A 22,861-nucleotide genomic window follows, 5' to 3' on the forward strand; every position below is an offset into this window, starting at 1 on the left:
GGGTTTGGATTTGTGGTGAGATATGCCTGGTGAATTGGGAACTGGGCCTTGGTTTTCCTTCTTGTTTTGTATTTGGTACTCGGGACCCAGCGAACCACACTGACACGTATTAGACAGGTGTTTCCTCGATCACATAGGCCACTAGTTTCTTGGGTCGGCGCTCGGCACTGTCCTCCTCGTAATAACCGAATCATGACAACTGTTCTTACCTCTCTAGCTGGGACTTGGTCCCTTCTGCCGTGTAGTCTATTCCATGAGATGATGGAGAATCAGCGTTGTACCAGAAACAACTTGCATATATAACACGTAACAGTTATGAGTAACAGTCAATAATCACACGCAATGTAAAAATAACAATCTATAAGCTTTTCTATTATGACTGGTTTATTACACCGCATCTACATATATTTTTCTCCGTATTACACATCTATGAAAGTTGTAATATCAAGTTTTCCATTGGAACTTGGTTATAGAAAAAGTACGACATTCTAGTTTTATTGACAAACAACCATGTGATGAATCATATCTACGAAAAAAATGTCGTGATAAATCTTGAATAATCTTTTACAATGATCAATACATAAAAGGTACAAAAAAATTATCAGTTAAACATAAAGGTACAAAAAAATTATCACCCTCTCATAAAGAGAAAAATGAAAAAGCAAACAAGCCAACAGACCATACGGTGGGAGCTAGAAAGGTGTTATTTATTTAGCTTGCCAAAAAAATCCAACATATAGTAGTACAAACCCTTGTAAATTTGCTAAAAATGAAATGGCAATTAGTATTGGATATTGCTGACCAGGACCATGGTAATGAACGAACCAAAACCACCATTTGTAATTACGTTTAGCTTAATCTGCAACAAAAGCTTTTTTCTGGATCTACTTTGATTTCCATGGATTCTCTCCATAGTAGTAAGCAGTGCCGACCATAAGCGCCACTGTAGCACCTTGGACGACCACACGAGCTCTCATTAGCACCTGACCCAACTGAGAGTTGCCTCTCCTGAAACTGATTAAGCCAGCCGTGAGCACTCCAGCAGTCATAAGTGCTCCTGAAATATCAACACAAAAGAAGTTAATCAGCTTATTTGCATCGCTAACAAGTATCGAAAGCAATATCCTTAAAGTTAGCATCTTAACCAACAAAACCAACCCATTTGTCTTCAGAAACAATAAAATTGTTAGCATTAGTATTCAGCGGAACCAAAGACAAAAATGTTTTAAGTATTCAACAAACAAATATATAGGAATAAGCATATTACAACAGACGAAAAGCTCTAGATCTCAGCAAATAAGTGCCCCATTGCAAATGGCAAAACGATTTGACACCATTTATTTCTTAATTATCAAACTATCTGGATATCCAACAGTTCGTAATTTGAAACTTTTGATCACACAGATAAAACCAATCTAGCAGGAGCTATGAAACCCACAAGACCCTTACCAGAAAGAAATGATGATTTTAGGAGAATTTGGATGAAGATCCTGGGTCTCTCCTCCCTTTCAAACTACTGTTTAACCTACTCCTTCCAAGCTAAAAAGTTCCTGGAAAGCTAAAATCTCAATGCATCTTAATGCTTCCCCAAGCAACAAACTTGACCACAAAGCTTTGATCTCAAATTCTTGCAAGCAATAATCACTTTTACCAAATTTACTAGTACCCAAGTGAGTTTGATAGCAATTGAAATTGAGCTAGTAAAAAATAACTACTTCTTATAGTATACCTAAATGAACACAACAATTGGTAAATGGATAACGCTGATTAATTGTAATCAAGTGTACAGTTTCAAACTACTTTCTTGCATTCTAACACCGAGAAAAAAATCCCTAATTTTACAAGACAACAGCAGGCATAGATTAACATAAGAAAGGCAGTGAATGCATACGCAGAGGCAGAGCCACCTTGTGTTTGTTTAGGATATTATACCCAAGCAACAACAATCATAGTATGGAATATATTTGAAAATGCCACAACATTTCCACACCATGCAACTGCCTAAATTTTCACCATCCAGACCCAACTCACCATCCAGACCCAACTCACCAGCGCTCCCTTTAATAAAACTGAAAAAAGCCGTTTCCTTAAGCTCTAAATTCCAGATCATGGTCCTTAAGGATCAGATTATCCATAAATATAGAAAAAGGCTCCTCTTGCCAAAATCCTAGAGCTTCCTCAAGCCCATTAAAACACCATATCTCTTCACACATTACTATTTTGACACCATCACCTTTCTCTGCGAAACTTCTGCAAGGTATGAACATATCAATTATTTACTTAAGTTCTTCCCAGAATATGAACAAATATTAGCAAAAACAGTGATAACTTTTCTTTTGTTCTCTATTGAAAAGTTGAAACTGCCTATCTTACACTACCATATTAACTCTTAAGAGTAACATAATTGGTACCACACTCAAATCCTCCTTGGTGAACCTATAACCACCAAATTAATACATAAAAAACTAGTAAAACGGATCGAAAACTAGTAAACATCTGCTTACTGCTTACATGGTTGGGGTTACTCTTTTGAGGATCGTATGTGCTACTTGCAGTTATAGTTAGTACAAGATGAAACGTTAGTACCATATTGGGACTAGGCTACTAGCATATTAGAACTTTATACTAAAGAAAATGAACTACAAGAACCTGCACTCCACAAAAGACCCATTATAACAAGTAAAGAATAAAATAAAAACATTCACACAATCTAAAATCAAACATATATTAACTATTTTCCATTAATATCAACCAAATCCTGCAAGACTTGCCAATTACTATTCTAAGCCACTCCATAGTTTAAATACTTTATCGATTCAGTCCAGATAAATATAGTTTTCAATCTCTATCAAAACCACTAACTCATCTTGACTCCAAAATTCCAACAACTAAGCTCTTCAAAAAAATTTCCTCTCTCCAATTATACAAGCTGCTATATTTCACCATTAAGTAGAAATTCTCCCATTCCACAGCTAAAGCATTCCCCATTATTCACATAAACACCTTTTTTTTTTTTTTTTTTGGGGGGGGGGGCATCAGTAAAAAACAAAAAGTAAAATACCAATCTTAAATATCAAATTTTCAAAAAAAATAATAATAAAAAAAATAAATCAACGCATTAAAATTCTAAAAAGATTAATACTTTAACGCAACATATGCATGTGCAATCAAATTAAAACATTAAATTCATCGAAAAAATAATTTTTTTTTCCAGAGAAAGAAAAGAATAATGGAAAAGTTGAGAAGGCGAAATCGGAATTACCAACTGGGACAAGAGGGTTCCTAACCCGCTTCTTCTCCTCAAAGAACTCCTCGAAATTGGGCTCATCACTACCCATCTTCTCCATCTTATATATTAAAATGGCGAGTAGAGAAAATGGGTTCCACAAAATTAACAAATTGGGTGTTTTTGGGGACTCGCTAAGGTTAAAGAAAATCAAGAACAAAGAGGAAGAGCGGGCAACTGAAAACTTACACAGAGAAAAATTGATATTAAAATATTGGAATTGGATTAATTGGATACGGGTTGGATAATCCAAGTTCGACTTATGGGTTATGATATTGGGTTCCACCCGACCGTGCCGACCCGTTTTAAAATACATATGTACACACACACACACACACACACACACACACACATTTTAGAAACTTCTTAGTTTGTCACCATCTATTTTTATTTAGATGTTGTAGTTATTTATAGGAATAATCATTTTTGGGTTTTTATTTAATTTTTCTGTTTGTTGTTATATATATATACACATATATAATAGCAAGGTCGTTAATATCTAATTTCGAATAATAACATTTTTTATTTTGATATTTTTTTGCTGCTTGTTGGTTCAAAAACCATCTGGTTTAATTGTTGGTTCATTGACAAATTGAATAGTTTCAGTGGTTAAGTATTTCGAGATCATGTGGTAATCCTGATGGTAAAAGACACTAACATCCCAGTTTATGAACTGGATTCGAACCTCATCAGCAAAATAAAAAAATAGTTAATTATTTCTACTTATATCCAAAGTTGGAAATTTCTGTTTATATTCAAAATCAGGAATGAAAGGGTATGGGTAATTTGTAATTTCAAAAAAAAATTGTTGGTTGGTTCCTTTTTGTTGAAGTGGACGAAATCCTCTACTACACTAATGGTGGTAATTATATTAATGATATTATTATTTCCTTTCATATTCTCAACTATATTTTTCCCTTTCAGATCTTACCAATTGGGGGGGGGGGGGGGGGGGGGTTGGGGGGTGGAATTCTGATTTTTTTTTCTTTAATGAGGAGAGATTGATGAAAACCTAACTAGTTGATTGTGTTTTCACTGCCCTCTTTGTCCTCCTCTTTATTAAGCTTAAGCCTGTGATAAGACCACATTGGTCACTTGTATTTAGCAGGTCTCTCCCACTTTCCACCAAATTTTGTACATAAACACAGTCCAACTGGTTGCTGGACTAGTTGGCTTCATTAGCAGCCATGGTTATGTTACAACTTTTGGAAATTTGGGCCGACCAAAAAAAATCATGACCAGAAGAATGAGTTGCCTATTATCCTTGTTTGTCTACTCAAACCACATGCTACTTTCATTCTTCTTTCCACATGCTCTTATACAAAACTCAAAAAGGGTTTCACTTCATTTTCCCTGATAATTCTTGATGACCAAGAAAACCCATGCGTTATGAAGTGCTCTCTTTTTCTCCGTTTGTGCATAAAGAAAAAAAGACCACCACTCATCTTCTTTGTCCTCTATAAATTCTTTCATCCTTAGCCTTTTTTTTGGGTATGTGACTGATTGCAATTTTTGTATCAGTAAAGTGTCCCATGAACTTGATATGACTACAATCCATCCTTGCAAAAGACCCCATACCCTGTTGTGAAATTCAATATTAATGAATTTAAAGTCAACAGAGATATTTTGTATGAAATAAAAAAGAATGATATTTCGAGCACGTCATTTATGTGTTTATACATCAAAGAATCTGAATTATTTATTTATTTATTATTATTATTATTTATTTATTTTTTTTAAGGAATTGTAAATGAGAATAGGGCTGGCTCATGTTAATAGAGTGGTTCCAGCTTGTAATTTCCATCCTTGCGGGGTTGAACAGGATTTGGCAATTTTGTGGATTTTGGAGTGTCTGAGAGGACTTTCGAGTCAATTGAGTTTGGAACTCCCTCTCTTTCAAACTTATAAAGGAACATATAAAGGAATGTTGAAATGAAAGAATGGTTTTGAAACAGGTAAAGATCAAATTTTTTAATTAGAAAGGAGTAAGAAATAAGCGAATCCCAGATCAACCAAGTACTCAAATTCATTACCATTAAAAAAACAAAAGATAAGAATAAGAAATAACAAGTTAATAAAGATTAGAACTTCACCATAGAATATAAACATTTGCTATAAAATCTTAGCAAAAAATAAACGTTTGCAATAAAATTGAAACTTTAAATGTAAAACAGGATTTCAAACAAAATAGAAATTTTTTAATAGAGAGAAGAATTGAAATGGAGTAGGAAATTTGGTAGCTAGGCACGTTTTTTTTTTTTCTTTTTGGTGGTAGGAATACCGAGCTGTACGTACCAAATGTCTCCACCACCTTGGTTGACAAGTTTTCTTCAGAAAAAGACAAGGAGGACCATGCCATGTGGTGATTGGTGTAAGTAAAAGAGAGGGTAAGGAAAAAAAAAAAAAAAATAGCTAAGTCGTCCTTCGATAACGTCATAGTTGGTTTTACTTTTTCAGTTGTAAATTTTGATTTGGGTAATTTACGATTCACCAAAAATTTGATTTGAGTAATTAACTTTCGAATGACTAATGAGGATCCATTAACCATTATTATGAGGTAAGTGATGACTCACCTAGCTTTTGTCTTGTACTCTCTTGCTGTTGTCGTTGGTTCTTTACTAAAGCCAATGACAGGACCATAAATGTTACTGTGTTTTGCAGGGTTCCCAAATTCCAGCAATTTGGGTGGAGAAAGTGAGCCAGACAAAAAATGGGTATGAAAACATGGTTGCTGGAGTCGCTTCCAATAGTAGCCATGGTGGTTATACAGATCCTTGATGTTGGGTTGACCACAATCAGCAAAGCAGCCATGTCCAAAGGAATGAGTCGCTTCGTCTTTGTTGTCTACTCAAATGCTCTTGCCACTCTCATTCTTCTCCCCTATGCTCTCATCTTTGAAAGGTTTTTTTCTCACTTTCATCCTCCTCTGTTGACTTCTTGATGACCGACAAACAAAACCCATCTAAAAGTGTTTTTTTTTTTTTTTTTCATGTGCAGAAAAAGGAGACCACCACTCACTTTCTCTCTCCTCTGTAAATTCTTCCTCCTCAGCCTTTGTGGGTATGTAATTTGCAGTTTTAGATTAGCAAAAAGTGAGCTTTACCTCTCTTTTTTTTAATTTAAAAAAAAAAACTGTTTTGTGTCAATTCTTTGTCGGAGGGGTTATATCAAAATTTGTAAACTTGATGGGTTTTGCAGGATAAGTCTTATGCAGAATTGTGTATTTACTGGTGTGAACTATAGCTCTCCTACACTTGCATCTGCTTTGAGCAACTTGATTCCAGCTTTCACTTTCTTGCTTGCTATAATCTTCCGGTACTAATTTCCACACTTTCATATAAAGAGGAAGATGTTGCCTTTCCCATGCTTTCAATCAAAACTTTTATTAACTATTTCTGTTTTGGGACTCAATTAAATGTCTTTGTTTGGAAACTCAAGAAACTGAGATTGGTGGTGGGCATTTTACAATCTAGAGAAAATATCTAGCACTGAATGTGGACTGAAAAAAAGAACTTACTGGTTAAAGACTCCGCATATGCTTTTGTTTCATTTTTTCAGAATGGAAAATTTGGATTTGAAAAATTCCAAATTCCAGATCAAAATTCTGGGCACCTTGGTATCAATTTCAGGAGCATTGATTATCATCTTTTACAAAGGACCCACAATTGGAACCTTGCCAGATTCATCCACTGAAAACGGTCACCCATTAAAACCATCATACTCAACAATGTTGGCAACAACAAATAATTGGGTCATAGGAGGCATTTTCCTTGTAATTGCTGGTTTATCTAATTCTGTATCCATTATTTCTCAGGTAAAATGCATGTAACATACTATTTAAGTTTTTCATCCAAAACTTTTTCTGAGAACTGAACTTTTTTTTGTTCACAACTATATCTGAAGGCAGCAATTCTTAAAAATTACCCATCAGAGATGACTGTGGTCTCCTTCTATTGCCTCTTTGGTACCATTCAATGTGGAGCATTTTCTTTAGCAGTTGAAAGAGATCCAAATGCCTGGAGACTGACACCTGATGTTCAGCTTGCCTCTGTTTTCTATTCAGTAAGCATATTGGATAAAGTTTTCATTGTATTATTCCCATTTTGGGAGTTTGTTCTGTTAGTTTATTCATTTGGTGATTTCAATTTACTGTCACAAAATGCTTATATTCTGCAGTAATTTTCACAGGCTATCGCTGGAAGTGTATTAACATTTTCAGTGCAAATGTGGTGCATTCAGAAGAAAGGGCCATTATTTGTGGCCATGTTTACTCCTTTGGGGATCGCTGTTGCTGCTTTAATGAGTGGCATATTTTTAGGTGACAGTCTTCATGTTGGAAGGTATCTCTCTCTCTTTCTCTCTTTCTATATATATATATATATATATATTTATTGCTTTGCAGATGTCCTTCTTTGCAATATCAGATCATTTTGCTAAAAGTCAAAAAAAATTTTGTTGGTTTCTGCAAAAATCTGTCTGAACTTGCTACCTTGAAGAGACAGTGGACACCTCATGAAAATCAGTATGCAAAGCAATTTTGTGTCATGTATTCAAAACACCTTCCTCTCTTAGAGATTTGATAATGATTAAAAAATAACCCAAAAGGAAACAAGGCCTGCATATATAATGAGCTTTACTATTTTATGCAACTCAACTTTGTCTGCAAGTTAAACTGGAAGGAATTATATGCAGTCCTATATATGGTAATCATATTAGGTTTAGGAAACTGATTTTGTTAATTTGCCCCACGAATTAGATTTCCAATACATTTTTTGATGGTTTTTTTTGGGTTAACTTTTTTAATTCATTTTATGTCAAATTATGAGAAAGCAATCTAATTCAGTACTTAACCATGGCACACTTTTGACATTGAATGTATCATTTACGTGACTAAAATGATTCGGTCACAAAAATGCATTTGCGGTTTATGTCATAGTTGTAGATGCATGAGTAACAAATAATTCATCTAAGAAGTACATTTTCTATCAAAATTTATTTTTGTCACTTTATAGGGGTAGATGATATGAAAGCTATAAAGATGGTTGGTGAAACAGATGCTGGACACTAAAAACTATAAAGATGTAGCTATCATGTGGGAGATCGATTTTGGCAAACAAATATGATAAAAGGACAAGGAATTGCCAAATCCTAATCTATAATTTTACATGCTTAGCTGTTTCATGGATATAAAATTCATAGGTAACTTATCAAATATATATCCTCTAGATTTCGGATACTCAACCATAATTTGGATCTGCAGAGAAAGTTCAAGATGCAAAGAAATTGAGAACAAAACCAGCTTTCTTCAAGAATCATGATACCATGAGAGAACCTTAGAAAAGTAACTGACCAAAAATGGTGAACATAAATTAACCCACATTTTTTTATATTAAAAAAAAAAAAATTCTTATTGTTTTTGCAGTGTGATTGGAGCAGTAATAATTGTGATAGGCTTTTATGGAGTAATGTGGGCACAAAAGAATAGGGAAAAGAGTGTTACCCATGAAGTTGATAGACAGCAATCATCATCCTTGCAGAAGACCCCTCTATTGGCAAGCCAAACACCTGTTTGAACCATTGTGATGAAACTCATTCTTAAATGAGTTGAAGGAGTTCAGAGGTTTAATATGAAATCTAAAGCCATGACAATTTGAACCACCTGTTGATGTATTTATTTATGTATACAGCAAAGAATCAGATTTTCTTAAGGAAATGAAAATGATAAACAGGATTGTTAATGTTGGTTTAGTGGTAAAAGTTTATGGTTTTTTTTTTTTTTTGTTTTTTTTTTGTTTTTGGGTCCTTGTGTGTGTTGAACAGGATTTGGCAATGTTGTGGACTGTGGTGCTTCTCACTTGTCTTTAAACATTGTGGATTGCCCAAATTGATTTAAAGGACTTTAGGTAGGACTTAAAATCAGAGTTGATTTACAAGTATTTTTTGTTTCTCTTTTAAACAAATGAACATATGGTGGGTCACTGGCAGTGAACCCACAATAGAAAGCTCCTTTTGTGAACCTGATCAATAATAGGCAGTATGGTTTTGAAACAGGTAAAAGTCACTTATTTATTTATTTATTTTTGGCATAAGGAAGAGCAAACAACTAAATCCCAATCATAAATTTCCAACCCAAATTCCATAATCATTAAAAAAATAATAATAAAAGAAATTATAATTGTTGAAACTTTACCTTGGAAAATGCAAATTGCAATTAATCAAATTAAAACCCTTCAAACAAAAGATCTAAAAGCAAACAATGATTTATAAGTTATATTTATTTTATTTTTTTATTTTAATATTAAAAGGCAGTTGATGACAAATAATGTAATTGTGATGACATTTTAAAATATTAGTGCTCTTGAAAATTCAAAGGGATAAGAAGAGATTCCATTATGCATTTTGGAGTTGGTTAATAACACTTATATTATAAAGGATTTTTGCTATTTGTTATTATTGATGATATTATCATTTTATATGATAAATTTAATTAAAATATTTAATTTTGATTTTTTTAATTTTATTTTAAGGGTTAATAATGAATGCTATGTTGTAGCCAAATGCTAAGTTGTACCCAAATGGCCCGAGTAACCTGTTCCTTGATCAGAAAGTTTTCTTATTCAAGGGGACAAAATAAAGAATAATAATAATAATAATTAGGAAGTGTTTTGGTTTCAATTTTATTATTATTTTTTATTTTATTTTGTGTTTTAGTAATTTTTTATCATTACCTACATTATTGTCATTTTTAATTTTTGCATATTTCTCTTTATTTTTTTATTTATCCACTTTTTATTTTTTTCTATCTTACTTTTATAAAATTTTATCATACTTTTAGAGTTTATAGTTTGTAATACTTTGAGCAGTTTTTGCATCATACTTATTTTATTACTAGTTGATATACCAATAAATTTATAATTAAAACTAGAAATATATTTATGAACATTATAATATTTGTTTAATTACTCTTTGTTTCGTTGTAATTATATAGAAATTTATATAAACTTTTGGTTTTAATAAAAAATTTGCTTATTATTTTTCATTTTTATAATTTATTTTTGTAAGAAATTTTATATATTTAATATATATATATATATATATATATATATATATATATATATATATATATATATATATATTGGCTAACATTTAAAATATATGTTGAAACTTGGAATAGCTATGGAGAGATATTTGTAAATCTAGCATTCATGTCGTGACCATTAGAGATTAGAAGATCACTTTCCAACATATATATTTAAAGGTAGCATTTAAACCATATATATTTTTGTAAAAAACCTTGTTTTAAAGAATATCTTAATTAGTTGGACTTTAAAATAATTAAATTTGTTGCATTTTAACCTGTGTAAACAATCAATGTATAACAATATAATGGTGTCCCCTTGAAAAATATTCTGAGTCCATCACTGTGGGTGAGCATAGGATGGTAATCTGGTACACAGAGAAAAACACTTGCCCAATAAAAAGATATCTATACATGCATGTGTTATTGCTTCTTCTCATACCAAACCAAATAATAATATATAAATTAAATAAATCCTGAGGTTAGATTCTACTATTACTTTGGCATGGTCGGTTTGGGATTCAGAACTGCTCTGAATTTTTTATTTTTTTTATTTTTTCAGTCTTACTATTTAAAACCAAGTTTTTTTTATTAAGAAAAAAAAAAAAAACTCTTAGGTGTATTTGATTAAGCTACGATTATTCGGTAATGTGGTACCCTACCCCTTTCAAGGTGTTACGTCATGGTTAGTACTCTATCTAGAGCTCATGTTGGTTAAAGTTTTGGCCAAACTTTCTGGCTATTTCAAACCCCAATTGGTTGGGGTTAATGTCAATATTTGGCTATATTAATTGTGTTGTTGAAATGAAACGTTTAAATCAAACAAAACCAGAAACATCCCTTTGTAATGTAAAAGTAACCTTTAAGGACCTTCCTCCATCCAAAATTCAAACACAACTAAGGACAAAGCATGTCATGCTAGCATATTAGCTGCACAATTCAATTACTTAAGATTTGCTTAACATTTGCTCCATGAAACTCAAGATGCAAGGCAGTCAATCCATCACATTGGACCAAACCCCCATGCAAAGTTACATTTCTTCTATTACACAACCCCTAACACACAAATGTTACCTTATGAAAATCATTTAAGACCAAGAAAGCCAAAAAAACACAACTCCTTAAAGGACAACACACGCTTTACACACAATGCATCATAAAATTCCATCTCCTTCCACACTATTTTGGCGTGAGAGAGCAAATCCCAAATAGCATGCAAGATTATATCCACACCTTCATAATAAAACAAGTGCCATCCATTGAAATATTTCAACGAACCAATGCATGGAAAAATCATTTTAAGATCGAGAAAGCCAAAAAAAAAAAAAAAAAAAAAAAAAAAAAAAAAACCACAACTCCTTAAAAGACGACACACGCTCTACACACAACACATCATAAAGTTCCATCTCCTCCCACATTCGCTTGGCATGAAAGTAATCACAGATAGCCAGCAAGATTGTCTCCACCCCTTCATGACAAATAAAACAAGTGCCATCTTTTCGAATCTTTCAACCAAACAACGCATGAAAACAAGGCAAATTGGATGAAACAAGCCCACCAAAACAAAAAACTTTATCTTACTTGAAATCTGAAATTTGGAAAATGCTCTTGAGCCTCTAGTACCATTCTCTGAACCCATACTTTTTGATTCGTGAACCACCATCTATCCATCTTGCCATTTAATATCCAGATTGAAAAAAATAATAATCAGAAATTGAAAATATCATGTCAATTTATCTTCACACTTCAAATGTAATATGAGAACGTTAATCTTTTTTTACAGCTAATTAAATGCTATATATCATTCAAACCATCAATAGTAACAATGGCATTTTTCTTCATCCATATTGATTGCCGCTTGAGCAACATGGATTAATTGTTTCATCCCTAAATATTATATTATGTTCTAGCGATGTACTGATATGCCTGTTAAAGATCAAATAAAAAACGCACTGTAAGCTCCACTTGTCAGAGTATTATCTTGTTTAAAGTGTCCTTAAGATGATTAATTAATAATCCAATATATGTATCCAAATGTTTTTTCTGAAACATTACTAAGGAATAGGACATTTTGCCTCGAGGATTGACAATGTAAGTTTCATAAAAATTTGAGGAGGAAAAAGAAATAGTATTTTGTCCCGAGTGGCAACCTGCTCTGTTGGTTTGCTAATTTTTCTTCTTCAAAAATTTAAATAAAGACAAAAAGGGACCACAGGAGAGGATGGTAATGATTTGGTATGGATAAAAGACACTACGTACGTACTTTGTAACTATTTTAAGAAAGGACTTCTTTACAAAATTAAAATAAATAAAAAATCCTAGGCAACAAAAAAAATCTTAGGCAACTGATAAAAATAGTATATATATATATATACATTTTTTTTTTGTTTTTTTGGGGTAATGATAAGGATTTTACTTCATTTTTGATGAATGAAATGTGAGCACATTTTTATTTTATTTTTGTCGTTCACCAACTTATTGTTTTTGCTCCCTCTTTAATTAGTAAGTCAATGACAAGACCTTAAAAGACATGGACTTAGCTGCCAGCTAGCAATCTGGGAAGAACAAGAGAGAGAGAGAGAGAGAGAGAGAGAGAGAAAGAGGGGTTGAGATTGGAAATGGGTATGAAGTGGTGGTTGATGGAGTTGGCTCCATTAGCAGCCATGGTTATGGTACAGTTCATGGGTGTTGGTTTAACCACAATAAGTAAAGCAGCCCTGTCTAAAGGAATGAGTCGTCCTGTCTTTGTTGTCTACTCAAATGCTCTTGCCACGCTCATTCTTATCCCATATGCTCTCATCTTTGAAAGGTTTCTTACATTTTTTTCCCTCCATTTTTTATTTCTTGATGACGAAGTTAAACCCACATTTTAGAACTTTTTTTTTTTGGTTGCCTCCTTGTGGAGCAGAAACAAGAGACCACCGCTCAACTTCAATATCCTATGTAAATTCTTCCTCCTTAGCCTGGCTGGGTATGTGCTTGCTTTTTTGCATCAGTAAATAATATTGAGATTTGCTTCTTCTTCTTTTTTTTTTTTTTATTTGTGGAAAAAATTGAACATCAAATTTTCTAAGTGTTTTTATTTATTATTATTATTATTTTAATTTTCAGGATAACGGTAATGCAGAATTGTGTATTTGCTGGTTTAGATTATAGCTCTCCTACACTTTCATCTGCTATGAGCAACTTGATTCCAGCTTTCATTTTCTCGCTTGCTGTGATCTTCAGGTTCTATTTCTATGCTTTATGAATCAATTTGTTTCTGTTCAGAAACTCTATAAACTGAGATCAATGTTGGAAAATTTTCCAATTCAATGAAACCTCTGATATAAAATTTGGGAGTCAATAAAGAAAGAACTTAAAAAGAGTTTAAGATTGTAAATTTTTTGCTTCTTCTTTTTTCCTTTTTTTTTTTTTTTTTTTTCAGAATGGAAAAATTGGATTTGAGAAACTCAAGAAGCTTGATCAAAATCTTGGGCACCCTGGTGTCAATCTCAGGAGCACTGATAATAGTTCTTTACAAAGGGCCCCAAATTGGAACCATGCAAGTTCCATCCACTGAAAACACTAACCCATCATCAAAACCATCTTTCTCCGTAATGTTGTTGGAAACAACAAATAATTGGGTCATTGGTGGTCTTTTCTTTACAATTGCTTGTTTATCTAATTCAATAGCTGTTATTTCTCAGGTAAAAAAATTTAAAAAAAAAAAAAAAGAAAGAAAAAGTTGACCAATTCAATAGCTGTTATTTCAGTTATTTCTCAGAACCGAAACTGAATTTTTTTTTTTTTTTTTTGGTTCACAATAAATCGAAAAGGCAGCAATTCTTAAAGAATACCCATCAGAGATGACAGTAGTATCCTTCTATTGCCTCTTCGGAACCATTCAATGTGCAGCATTTACTTTAATTGCAGAAAGAAATCCAAATGCATGGAGATTTACACCTGATATTGAACTCATATCTGTTTTATATTCAGTAAGCACATTGGATAAAGCTTTAAATTGTATATCTTCCACTTTGGGAATTAGTTTTTAATTTTTGTTTTGGTTAAAATTGCATTTCAGTCACAGAATACTTACATTCTGCAGTAATATTTTCACAGGGTATAACAGGAAGTGTGCTAACATCTTGTCTGGTAATATGGAGCATAAAGAAGAAAGGACCATTATTTGTGTCCTTGTTTGGTCCTTTGGGTATTGCTATTTCTGCACTAACGAGTGATATATTCCTTGGTGAAAATCTTCATGTTGGAAGGTACCTAATCTCTTTCCCTAGCAGTCATGTTTATCAGCCATGTTTATCAGCATACCTTTGAAACAAGCTTTTCTCCAACATGATTTTCAAAATTGAGTGTATTATTTTCGTAATTAAAATCTCCTAGTAACGAAATTATGTTTGTAGCTACCCCCTTGTAGTTGTTTGTTTTTTCTGTGTATCAACTTTGTTCTTGTCTCTATGGGAGGAGATATTTAGACGACAGAAAATGAAAGCTATAAAGATGGTTGGTGAAAGAAATTTATAAACCACAAAGATGACCAAGTGTCATTAGTTATTGTTATTATTATCATTATTTTATTTCGTCTCATGTGGGACTTGTTTTTGGCATAAAAATCTAATGGTCAAAAAAAGAAAAAAAAAAAAAAGTTGTCAAATTCTTGTTCTTAGTTTTACATGTTTTGGTAATTGCATGGAGATTCATATGTACTTTGACAAATATACATCTTCTAGAATTTAAACACAGAAGAGAAAAAGAGCAACCATTATTTATATGAAAAAAAAAAATTGCAGAGACTACTCCTATTTCCTGCTTTTTTCAACATAATTCAACATACAAAGAAGTGTCTTGTCGCTTTGGGGACAGCTTCGTAACTTTCTTAGAACAAATATCCTAAGTTGGAATTCTCATACCCTGATGGAAAAACAAGTCTCATTCAAAATCTATGAAAGAACCAAACCAGCTTTCTCCAATAGATTATACAATTAAACCCAACACAATACCTGAAACAACATTTTGTTTTTTGGTCCTTGCAGTGTTATTGGAGCAGTGGTGATTGTTATAGGCTTTTATGGAGTAATATGGGCCCAATGGAAAGGGGAAAAGGATGAACCCCATGGAGTTGATAAAATGGAATCAACCTTGCAGAAGACCCCTCTTTTGGAAAGTCAATCACCTGTTTGAAGCCACTGTGGTGAAAAAAACACTCATTCTAAATGAACCAAATCAAGTGGTTTTTCCATGAAATCTGAATTATTTTATTTTAAATTTTCAATAATCTTCATGTATTTTTTATGCCGAACTATAATGTTCAGGAAGTGAAATAAAATTTTTATCCTTTTTTTTTTTTTTTTTTGTATTTCCTTTTTTTTTTGCTTTTAATGTTTATCCTCTTAAAGTTAGAAAAACAAGGACTATAATCTTTCCAAAATGGTATTGTAGTAGTTTTAATGTGATTTTTCAAAAAGATACTTGGAGAAGTCTTAAATTCATCTTCCAATAGACTTGTATTTTTTCTTCTTCCGAAAAGAAACCAAGTAAAACTAAGGAATGCAGAAAGTAGGGTACCAAGAAAAACCTTATAGAGGCAACATAATACTTTCCATTCTTCCAACCCATTATAATAATTACATTCAAACAAATGTATAATAATTATATTTAAAAAAAAAAAAAGGAAAAAAGAAGTATTACGATTCATAATGTAAAACAGAAATTGCCAGGCATTTATTGATGTGAAGTAAACATTTTATGCTCAACACCTTGAATGATGGAATCTCAGCAAAAAAGGAAGAAAAAAAAATAATTAAATGATGGAAGGATCGTATTTGTGAGACTTTTAATTTTGGAGAAGCCAGTTGGTCAATGTACCTAGTACTTGGTCTGTTCATGGAGATAATCAAAAAGTTTGTGCAATCATTTTTCTTTGTGTTTATGAGGTGGATTTGCAGGAATACCAACACAGCCTATTATATTTCAATGATCTCATAATTTGCCAACAAAAAATCTCCTCTTCAGAAAGATGGAAAATTTTGAAGTAGCATGAAATGTTTAGGAAGATAAGATACTAGATAGTTTTACAGTTTACTTGCTTGTCAAGTAAAACCCTTATTAGACTGATAATAATATAAATACATTTTAATTTTATCTTATAAATGAGTATTAGTGAGGATAACATTTCTACAAACCACATTTCACAAAATTTTGCATTTTTCTTTTTCTCGTTTACAATTAAGCAAAAGTTAGGATCATATTGTTACTGCATTTAGCCGGCCAGTCAATTCCATTGAATTTCGTGGAAGTAGAGTAGCAGGAGAGATGGGAGTGAAGCTTCGCATAGAGGGATTGGTACCATTGATGATCATGGTGGTGTTCCAGTTGCTGGATTTAGAATCAACCTAACTAAAAAAAGTCAGCCATGTCCAAAGGAATGAATCAGTCTGTCTCTTTTGTCTACTCAAATGCTCTTGCCACTCCCATCCTCCTACCACCCACTTTCATCATCCTGAGGTTTCATTTTAATCTATCTTGTAAATCAAAGAAGACCCATGTTTGAAAGTGCTTTCTTTTTCCTCTTTATATTTGCAGAAACAAAAGGCCACCACTCACCTTCTCTATCCTCTGTAAAATCTTCCTCCTTAGTCTTGTTGGGTATGCTCTGGAATCTACAAGCTCCACTGCAGATCAAAAACGAAATCTTGCCTTTTTATTTTTTCTTTTTGTGAGGAAATATGTTTGCTTTAATGGGTTTTTGCAGGATAACTTTCATGCAGAATTGTATGTCTATTGGTGTAAGCTATAGCTCTCCTACATTTTCATCTGCCAAAAGCAACTTGGTTTTGGCTTTCACTTTCTTGTTCGCTGTCGCCTTGAGGTTTATTACTGAACATACATAAAACCATGGAAGTTTTCAAGAAGAGATATTTGCATTGGTAGCACCAAAATTGAGATCGTATGTCTGTTTCTTTCTTCTTCTTCTTCTTTTTTCTTTTTTTTTTTTTTTTAAACTGAACTAGCCACATCAAGATCTTAGGTGCACTGGTGTCGATCTCAGGAGCACTGATTGTTACTCTTTACAAAAGCCCTTCAATTGGAACAATTCCACTTCAATCTATTAAAAACACATTTATATCCAAACCATCTTTTTTCATGTTTTTGACAGCTTCAGGAAGTAATTGGATCATTGGAGTACTTTTGCTTGCAACTGCTAATTTATCAAATGCAATATCGATAATTGCTCAGGCAAACGCCTACAAGAAACCACTTGGAATACTTTTTCTTCTTTCTTCCTTCAAAACTTTTGCAATAATGGAACTGATTATAGTACATCACACTGCATCTAAAGGCTGCAATTCTTAAAGAATACTGTTAGAGTTTGTGACCCGAATTCTTGTTGACCCGACCCGAAAAGCTCGCGGTGCGACCCATTTGGTGAAACTAAATTTTGGAGAAAAATTTGGGGCTCTGTGGTGGAAGCAGAGGTCTCGGGCCGATAGGCCCGAGACCGTAGCTGCCCCCGCGGTATGGACCTGTTCAATTTTAGGGTTTCTTCTGTACTATATATATATCTGTATTTTTTGTTCGGCCGTCATTGGGGTTTTTAGGGTATCTCGAAATTTGGCTCACCTTGTACAAATCTTTCGATATTGAATTTGCTTCTCTCTGCCCGTGGTTTTTCCCGTCAAGGGTTTCCACGTAAACTGTGTGTTTGTTCTTTGCTTTCTTTGTTTCGGTTGCTATTTGTTTTTCTCCCAATTACTTAACAAATACCCATCAGTGATGACCATACTGCTTTTTTGGGACAATTCAATGTGCAGCACTTTCTTTAGTTGTAGAAAGAGATCCAAATCCCTGGACATTGAGACCTGATATTCAGCTCATCTCTATATTCTATTCAGTTAGAAAGCCAGTTTATGTTTTTGATTATATATTTATTTGTGTTAAGATTCTTATAATCTATTGGAACTGGGTTAGTATATTTTTCAATAATATTTTGCATAAAAATGAAAGGGTCTTTATTTGTATCCATGCGTACACCTTTGGGGACTGCTGTTGCTGTGTTCATGGGCTCCATCTTCCAAGGTGACTCACTTCATGTTGGAAGGTAATTAAATCTCGTTATAAAATTAGAAGAAAAAAATTTGCAAAAATAAAATGAAGCACTAGACTTAAATCTCATTTTCTTATAAAAAGCTAAAATTGAACTTCAGTTTCTTATAAGTTTGTAAGTTTATTTGCCAGCCAAATCTCAGTTACATGTTATTGTGGCTTTGCAAGGCTGAAAATGTAGCGTTAAACTTAATTTGTTAAGGCCCACATACAACAGAAGTCAAATAAATACAATTCTCGTTTTTTTAAAAATCGACTAGTTGTTGTGAAGCAATTGATGTATGTCCAAAAACAGTTTATTCAAATAATGACTAAATAATGGAAGCTATAAATACAACTGCTATACAAGGAAATTAAAAGCAAGAAAGATATGATTGGTCAAACAAATATGGAGCATTAAAAGCTAAATAGATTTGTAGGTTGGTTTAAATCTTATTCTTGGTAAGATGGCAAATGATGAAATGACTTCCATCTGCCTATTAATTTAAATATTTTTCTTGGTAAGATGGCAAATGATGAAATGACTTGCATCTGCCTATTAAACTTCTGCCTTCCTTGTTATTTTCCAAAAAACCAAGGAATTGTTTTCACTTTTTCAGCCCATAAAAGTTTTAATAACCTTATAGAATTTTTTGACCTGTTTTTTTGTGTTTTGTTTTTATTGTTATTATTATTATTATTCCTGGCAGTGTAGTTGGAGCAGTCATAGGTTTTTATGGAGTAATATGGGCACAACCGAAGGAAGAAAAGGATGAAATGGACAAAGTTGATAGGCTGCAATGTTCATACTTGCAGAAGTCCCATCTTTTGGAAAACCACAAATATGTTTGAAATTTGAACCAAAGGTGCTGAAAGTCATAATAAATATGTCATATAAATATGTTTATGAAACATAATTACAGAGTGCATGATATTTCAAGCCTTTTCTAAACACCACATATGTAAAAATGCATTTCCTTTCTGCATAGTACAAGATGTTTATTAGATAACAGGAATTCAAGATTTCAGTAAAGTCATTAAAGCTTTGTTTCCTTCAAAGGATCCAATATTTGGACATGAAGGTGTGTCAATGTCTTTAAAGACTTGATTGAATTTCTGGTCCCTGTCTCCCTCTGTAAAAGCGAAAGGAAATGACAAAACCAGACAAAATATGTTGGGGGAGGACTTAGATGGCAGAATAGCTGTGAAGTTTTCTAAAATATTTTCCATTTTGGATCTAAACAAAAAGTACCACTTTCTTTCAGAAAGAGTATGAGCAAAAAATTCCCCACGCTCCCCTGCCCTTCTGGCCAATTGAATTCGAGTCACTAGCCAAACAAGATCTTATGCCCTTTCATGGTCTCAGCCGTAGAAGGATCTTGTTTACTGCTTAAAAATTAACCAACAAGCACTTGTATTTATCTTGTCATAACTCTCTTGAACTTTTTTGAACACCATTATTATTATTATTATTATTATTATTTATGATTAGTAAACCATAATGATATATTGAGGTCTCATAAAAGGTAAATGAACTTAGTTACAGCATTTAAGTGTGTATTAGCCAACATTCTGATTTTGTTTTGCAGGCTTTAGGAGATTCAAAGGAACCAATAAAAAGCACAAAAAGAATAGGAAGAATTAAGCTTTTATTCAGTTGTAAAGTGGCATGGCCAATTTGAACGTATCTTATATATACAAGGCTTAAACTAAAACAATTAAGAATAGCCTTTTTACTAATAAACCCATCAATTACTGTCATTTATCGTGTACAGAGGAGGTTTAGGATGATGATGCAGATAATGTCATATCCAACTGTAGTCTATTTTGCTGTTGAGCTTTTCTTTCTCTTTATAAAGATGATGTGACAAGACCAAAGATTTTTCTGGTTTTAAGCTGGTAATCCAATTGCCTCTGACATTTGAAGCTGAGAAATTGAGAGAATCTGAAGTATGGGAATTAAATCCTGCTTAGTGAAGTTTCTACCGTTTGCAGTCATGGTGGTAGTTCAATGCCTGGATGTTGGTTTGACAACACTGAGCAAAGCAGCCATGTCAAGAGGAATGAGTCACTATGTCTTTGTTGTCTATGCAAATGCTCTTGCCAGTCTCATTCTCTTCCCATCTTCTTTCATCATCGAGAGGTTCTTTCGCTTTCTTTCATCTACCTATTAATTTCTTGATGATCATCCAAATCCATGTTCAGAAAAGTGTTGCTCTTCTTGTCTTTCTTAACGTGCAGAAAAAGGAGACCACCACTCACCTTCTCTATCCTCTGTAAATTCTTCCTACTTAGCCTTGTTGGGTGCGTTATTGAATTTAAGAGTTCCACTTCTTGATCAATAACAATGAATTCATTTTTTTTCCTCGTTGTTGCAAAAGGAAAATTGTTATCTTAAATGGTTCTTGCAGGATAACTATGATGCAGAATTGTGCATTTACTGGTGTAAACTATAGCTCTCCTACACTTGCATCTGCAATGACCAACTTGGTTCCAGCTTTCACATTCTCACTTGCTGTCATTTTCAGGTTCTCTTACTTTCCTTTATAACGAATCCCAGGCTCTCATTCATTGAAGTGCTTCTAAAAACTAGGTTTGGAAAGATGATATGCTTTTTGAAACTGCAGAATCTGAGATAGATGATAAATATCATTGAACCGGTAAAATCTTTCTATATTGAAGTTGAAGTAAAGGGGAAAATAAAAAATAAAAAAAAAGTTTGAGAAGCTTATGATTGTAACTTTGCTTGTTGTAGAATGGAAAAGTTGGATTTGAAAAGTTCAAGAAGCCAGATGAAGTTGATGGGGACTCTGTTATCAATATCAGGAGCAATGGTTGTCACCCTATACAAAGGCCCTCCAATTTTAAAAACACTGCAAGTTCCATCCACTGAAAAATTTTCAGCATCAAAACCATTTTTCTTTTCCACCATGTTAAAGACAACCCCAAGTAACTGGGTCATTGGAAGTCTATTCCTAGCAATCAGTAGTTTATCATATGCAATAAGCAATACTGCTCAGGTTCCATTCCTTGCAATACAATCTTTCTTCTTTGATCTCTATTTTTATTTATTTAATTTAAATTTTTTTTTTTTACCATGCAAAATTATAGTCCAGAAAATGGAAACTGATATTTGTTCACTTTAAATTTCTAAAGGCAGCAATTCTCAAAGAATACCCATCACAAATTACCATGGTATCCTTCTTTTGCTTCTTTGGGGCAATCCAATGTGCAACACTTTCTTTATTTGCAGAAAGAGATCCAAATGCCTGGATACTGAAGCCTGATATTGAACTCATTTGTATTTTATATTCGGTAACTAAGCAATTTTCAAAGATTTCTATTTTTCATTTTATTTTGTTTTGCTGGCTTGTTTGTTGAATTGCATTGTTTGACAGGCTATATGTGGATGTGTGGGAATGTTTACTGCAATTTCATGGTGCATAAAAATGAAAGGGCCTGTGTTTGTGTCTATGTTTACGCCTTTGGAGATTGCTATAGCTTCCATACTGGCTACCATCTTCCTTGGTGAGACCCTTTATGTTGGAAGGTGAGATATATAATATTCAATCCTTAGATATAATTATGTTATAAAAATTACAATGAAATCCTGTTAATGCAATGAGCTTCACTTTCCTATGTGACACAACCTTTTTTACCAGCTGAAGAAAATTTCCTTGCAATAATTTATTTCATCTATTAATGGGGGTTGCAATTTTGAAGTTTTAACATAAACATTTTTCTTAGCAAATTGATGTGGAAAAATTGGTAGGTCTGCCACAGTTTGGGAAAGATGAATTTTATTTTGTCCAAAAGGAGGCAGGTGAAACAAGTACATAAAGCATTAAAAGTTATCAATATTATTGGTACAAAAACAATGGAAATGACATGCATCTGCTAGTTGATTAGCAAAATTTAACATTGGCCTCTTTTTTTTTCTTTTCTGTCCTTAAAAAAAATTTATGAAACACAGTGACACATTTATATACACGCTTTCTCCAAAGTGTTTTTAAAAAATATACTACTATAATTTTTGCTCTCTAAGTGGTTGAGTAAATTGATCACTGATTAATTTTTTGGTGGCAGTGTTATTGGAGCAGTGGTGATCGTTATAGGGTTTTATGGAGTCATTTGGACTCAATTTAAGGAAGAAAAAGATGAAAATCATGAAGTTAATGGACCTCAATCATCCTCTGTAAAGACCCCTCTTTTGGAAACCCATCGCACAGACGTTTGAACCAATATGGGAAACTTTTATTCATAAGTTAACTATTGTGTATTATAGAACCTAAAAGCTTGATATTTGAGACCCTTGTAATTATTCCATATGAGGTAAGCCCAATGGCAAACCACTGTTTCCTCGATTATAGATTATCGAGATAAAAAGTAAAAAAGTAAAAATAAAAAATCACTCC

At 33.0% G+C, this 22,861-nt stretch overlaps 4 protein-coding genes across 4 annotated transcripts; 3 read left to right on the forward strand and 1 right to left on the reverse strand.

The window, feature by feature from the left end:
* Positions 1 to 688: 688 nt before the first annotated feature.
* Positions 689 to 3,477, reverse strand: LOC107418471 (RING-H2 finger protein ATL48). The gene is made up of 2 exons (XM_016027170.4): positions 3,263 to 3,477; positions 689 to 1,057 (listed from the first exon to the last, which is right to left on the reverse strand). The coding sequence occupies exons 1-2, from the start codon at positions 3,345 to 3,347 to the stop codon at positions 885 to 887; spliced, it is 258 nt and encodes an 85-aa protein (XP_015882656.1). The 5' UTR covers positions 3,348 to 3,477; the 3' UTR covers positions 689 to 884.
* A 2,429-nt stretch (positions 3,478 to 5,906) lies between these two features.
* LOC107418470 (WAT1-related protein At4g15540) lies at positions 5,907 to 9,024 on the forward strand. The gene is made up of 7 exons (XM_016027168.4): positions 5,907 to 6,187; positions 6,284 to 6,346; positions 6,485 to 6,601; positions 6,845 to 7,100; positions 7,190 to 7,348; positions 7,475 to 7,626; positions 8,709 to 9,024. The coding sequence occupies exons 1-7, from the start codon at positions 5,997 to 5,999 to the stop codon at positions 8,857 to 8,859; spliced, it is 1,089 nt and encodes a 362-aa protein (XP_015882654.2). The 5' UTR covers positions 5,907 to 5,996; the 3' UTR covers positions 8,860 to 9,024.
* A 3,797-nt stretch (positions 9,025 to 12,821) lies between these two features.
* LOC107418442 (WAT1-related protein At3g28050-like) lies at positions 12,822 to 15,696 on the forward strand. The gene is made up of 7 exons (XM_048473401.2): positions 12,822 to 13,173; positions 13,273 to 13,335; positions 13,476 to 13,592; positions 13,792 to 14,053; positions 14,183 to 14,341; positions 14,469 to 14,620; positions 15,398 to 15,696. The coding sequence occupies exons 1-7, from the start codon at positions 12,983 to 12,985 to the stop codon at positions 15,543 to 15,545; spliced, it is 1,092 nt and encodes a 363-aa protein (XP_048329358.2). The 5' UTR covers positions 12,822 to 12,982; the 3' UTR covers positions 15,546 to 15,696.
* A 3,702-nt stretch (positions 15,697 to 19,398) lies between these two features.
* On the forward strand, positions 19,399 to 22,855 carry LOC107418474 (WAT1-related protein At3g28050). The gene is made up of 7 exons (XM_016027173.4): positions 19,399 to 20,589; positions 20,688 to 20,750; positions 20,858 to 20,974; positions 21,202 to 21,466; positions 21,603 to 21,761; positions 21,845 to 21,996; positions 22,533 to 22,855. The coding sequence occupies exons 1-7, from the start codon at positions 20,399 to 20,401 to the stop codon at positions 22,681 to 22,683; spliced, it is 1,098 nt and encodes a 365-aa protein (XP_015882659.2). The 5' UTR covers positions 19,399 to 20,398; the 3' UTR covers positions 22,684 to 22,855.
* The last annotated feature ends 6 nt before the right edge of the window (positions 22,856 to 22,861 follow it).

The sequence above is a fragment of the Ziziphus jujuba genome, chromosome 2 (genome assembly GCF_031755915.1).
Source record: "Ziziphus jujuba cultivar Dongzao chromosome 2, ASM3175591v1".
NCBI classification, from domain to species: domain Eukaryota; kingdom Viridiplantae; phylum Streptophyta; class Magnoliopsida; order Rosales; family Rhamnaceae; genus Ziziphus; species Ziziphus jujuba.

Bases quoted from the DNA above. Each gene is read 5' to 3' on its own strand.
- LOC107418474 (XM_016027173.4), top strand. From the start codon at position 20,399: ATGGGAATTAAATCCTGCTTAGTGAAGTTTCTACCGTTTGCAGTCATG. The intron at 20,975-21,201 runs GTTCTCTTACTT...TGCTTGTTGTAG, and splicing joins TCACTTGCTGTCATTTTCAG to AATGGAAAAGTTGGATTTGA. The intron at 21,997-22,532 runs GTGAGATATATA...TTTTGGTGGCAG, and splicing joins GAGACCCTTTATGTTGGAAG to TGTTATTGGAGCAGTGGTGA.
- LOC107418471 (XM_016027170.4), bottom strand. From the start codon at position 3,347: ATGGAGAAGATGGGTAGTGATGAGCCCAATTTCGAGGAGTTCTTTGAG. The intron at 1,058-3,262 runs GTAATTCCGATT...TTGATATTTCAG, and splicing joins GAACCCTCTTGTCCCAGTTG to GAGCACTTATGACTGCTGGA.
- LOC107418470 (XM_016027168.4), top strand. From the start codon at position 5,997: ATGGGTATGAAAACATGGTTGCTGGAGTCGCTTCCAATAGTAGCCATG. The intron at 6,188-6,283 runs GTTTTTTTCTCA...TTTCATGTGCAG, and splicing joins TATGCTCTCATCTTTGAAAG to AAAAAGGAGACCACCACTCA. The intron at 7,627-8,708 runs GTATCTCTCTCT...TTGTTTTTGCAG, and splicing joins GACAGTCTTCATGTTGGAAG to TGTGATTGGAGCAGTAATAA.
- LOC107418442 (XM_048473401.2), top strand. From the start codon at position 12,983: ATGGGTATGAAGTGGTGGTTGATGGAGTTGGCTCCATTAGCAGCCATG. The intron at 13,174-13,272 runs GTTTCTTACATT...CTTGTGGAGCAG, and splicing joins TATGCTCTCATCTTTGAAAG to AAACAAGAGACCACCGCTCA. The intron at 13,593-13,791 runs GTTCTATTTCTA...TTTTTTTTTCAG, and splicing joins TCGCTTGCTGTGATCTTCAG to AATGGAAAAATTGGATTTGA.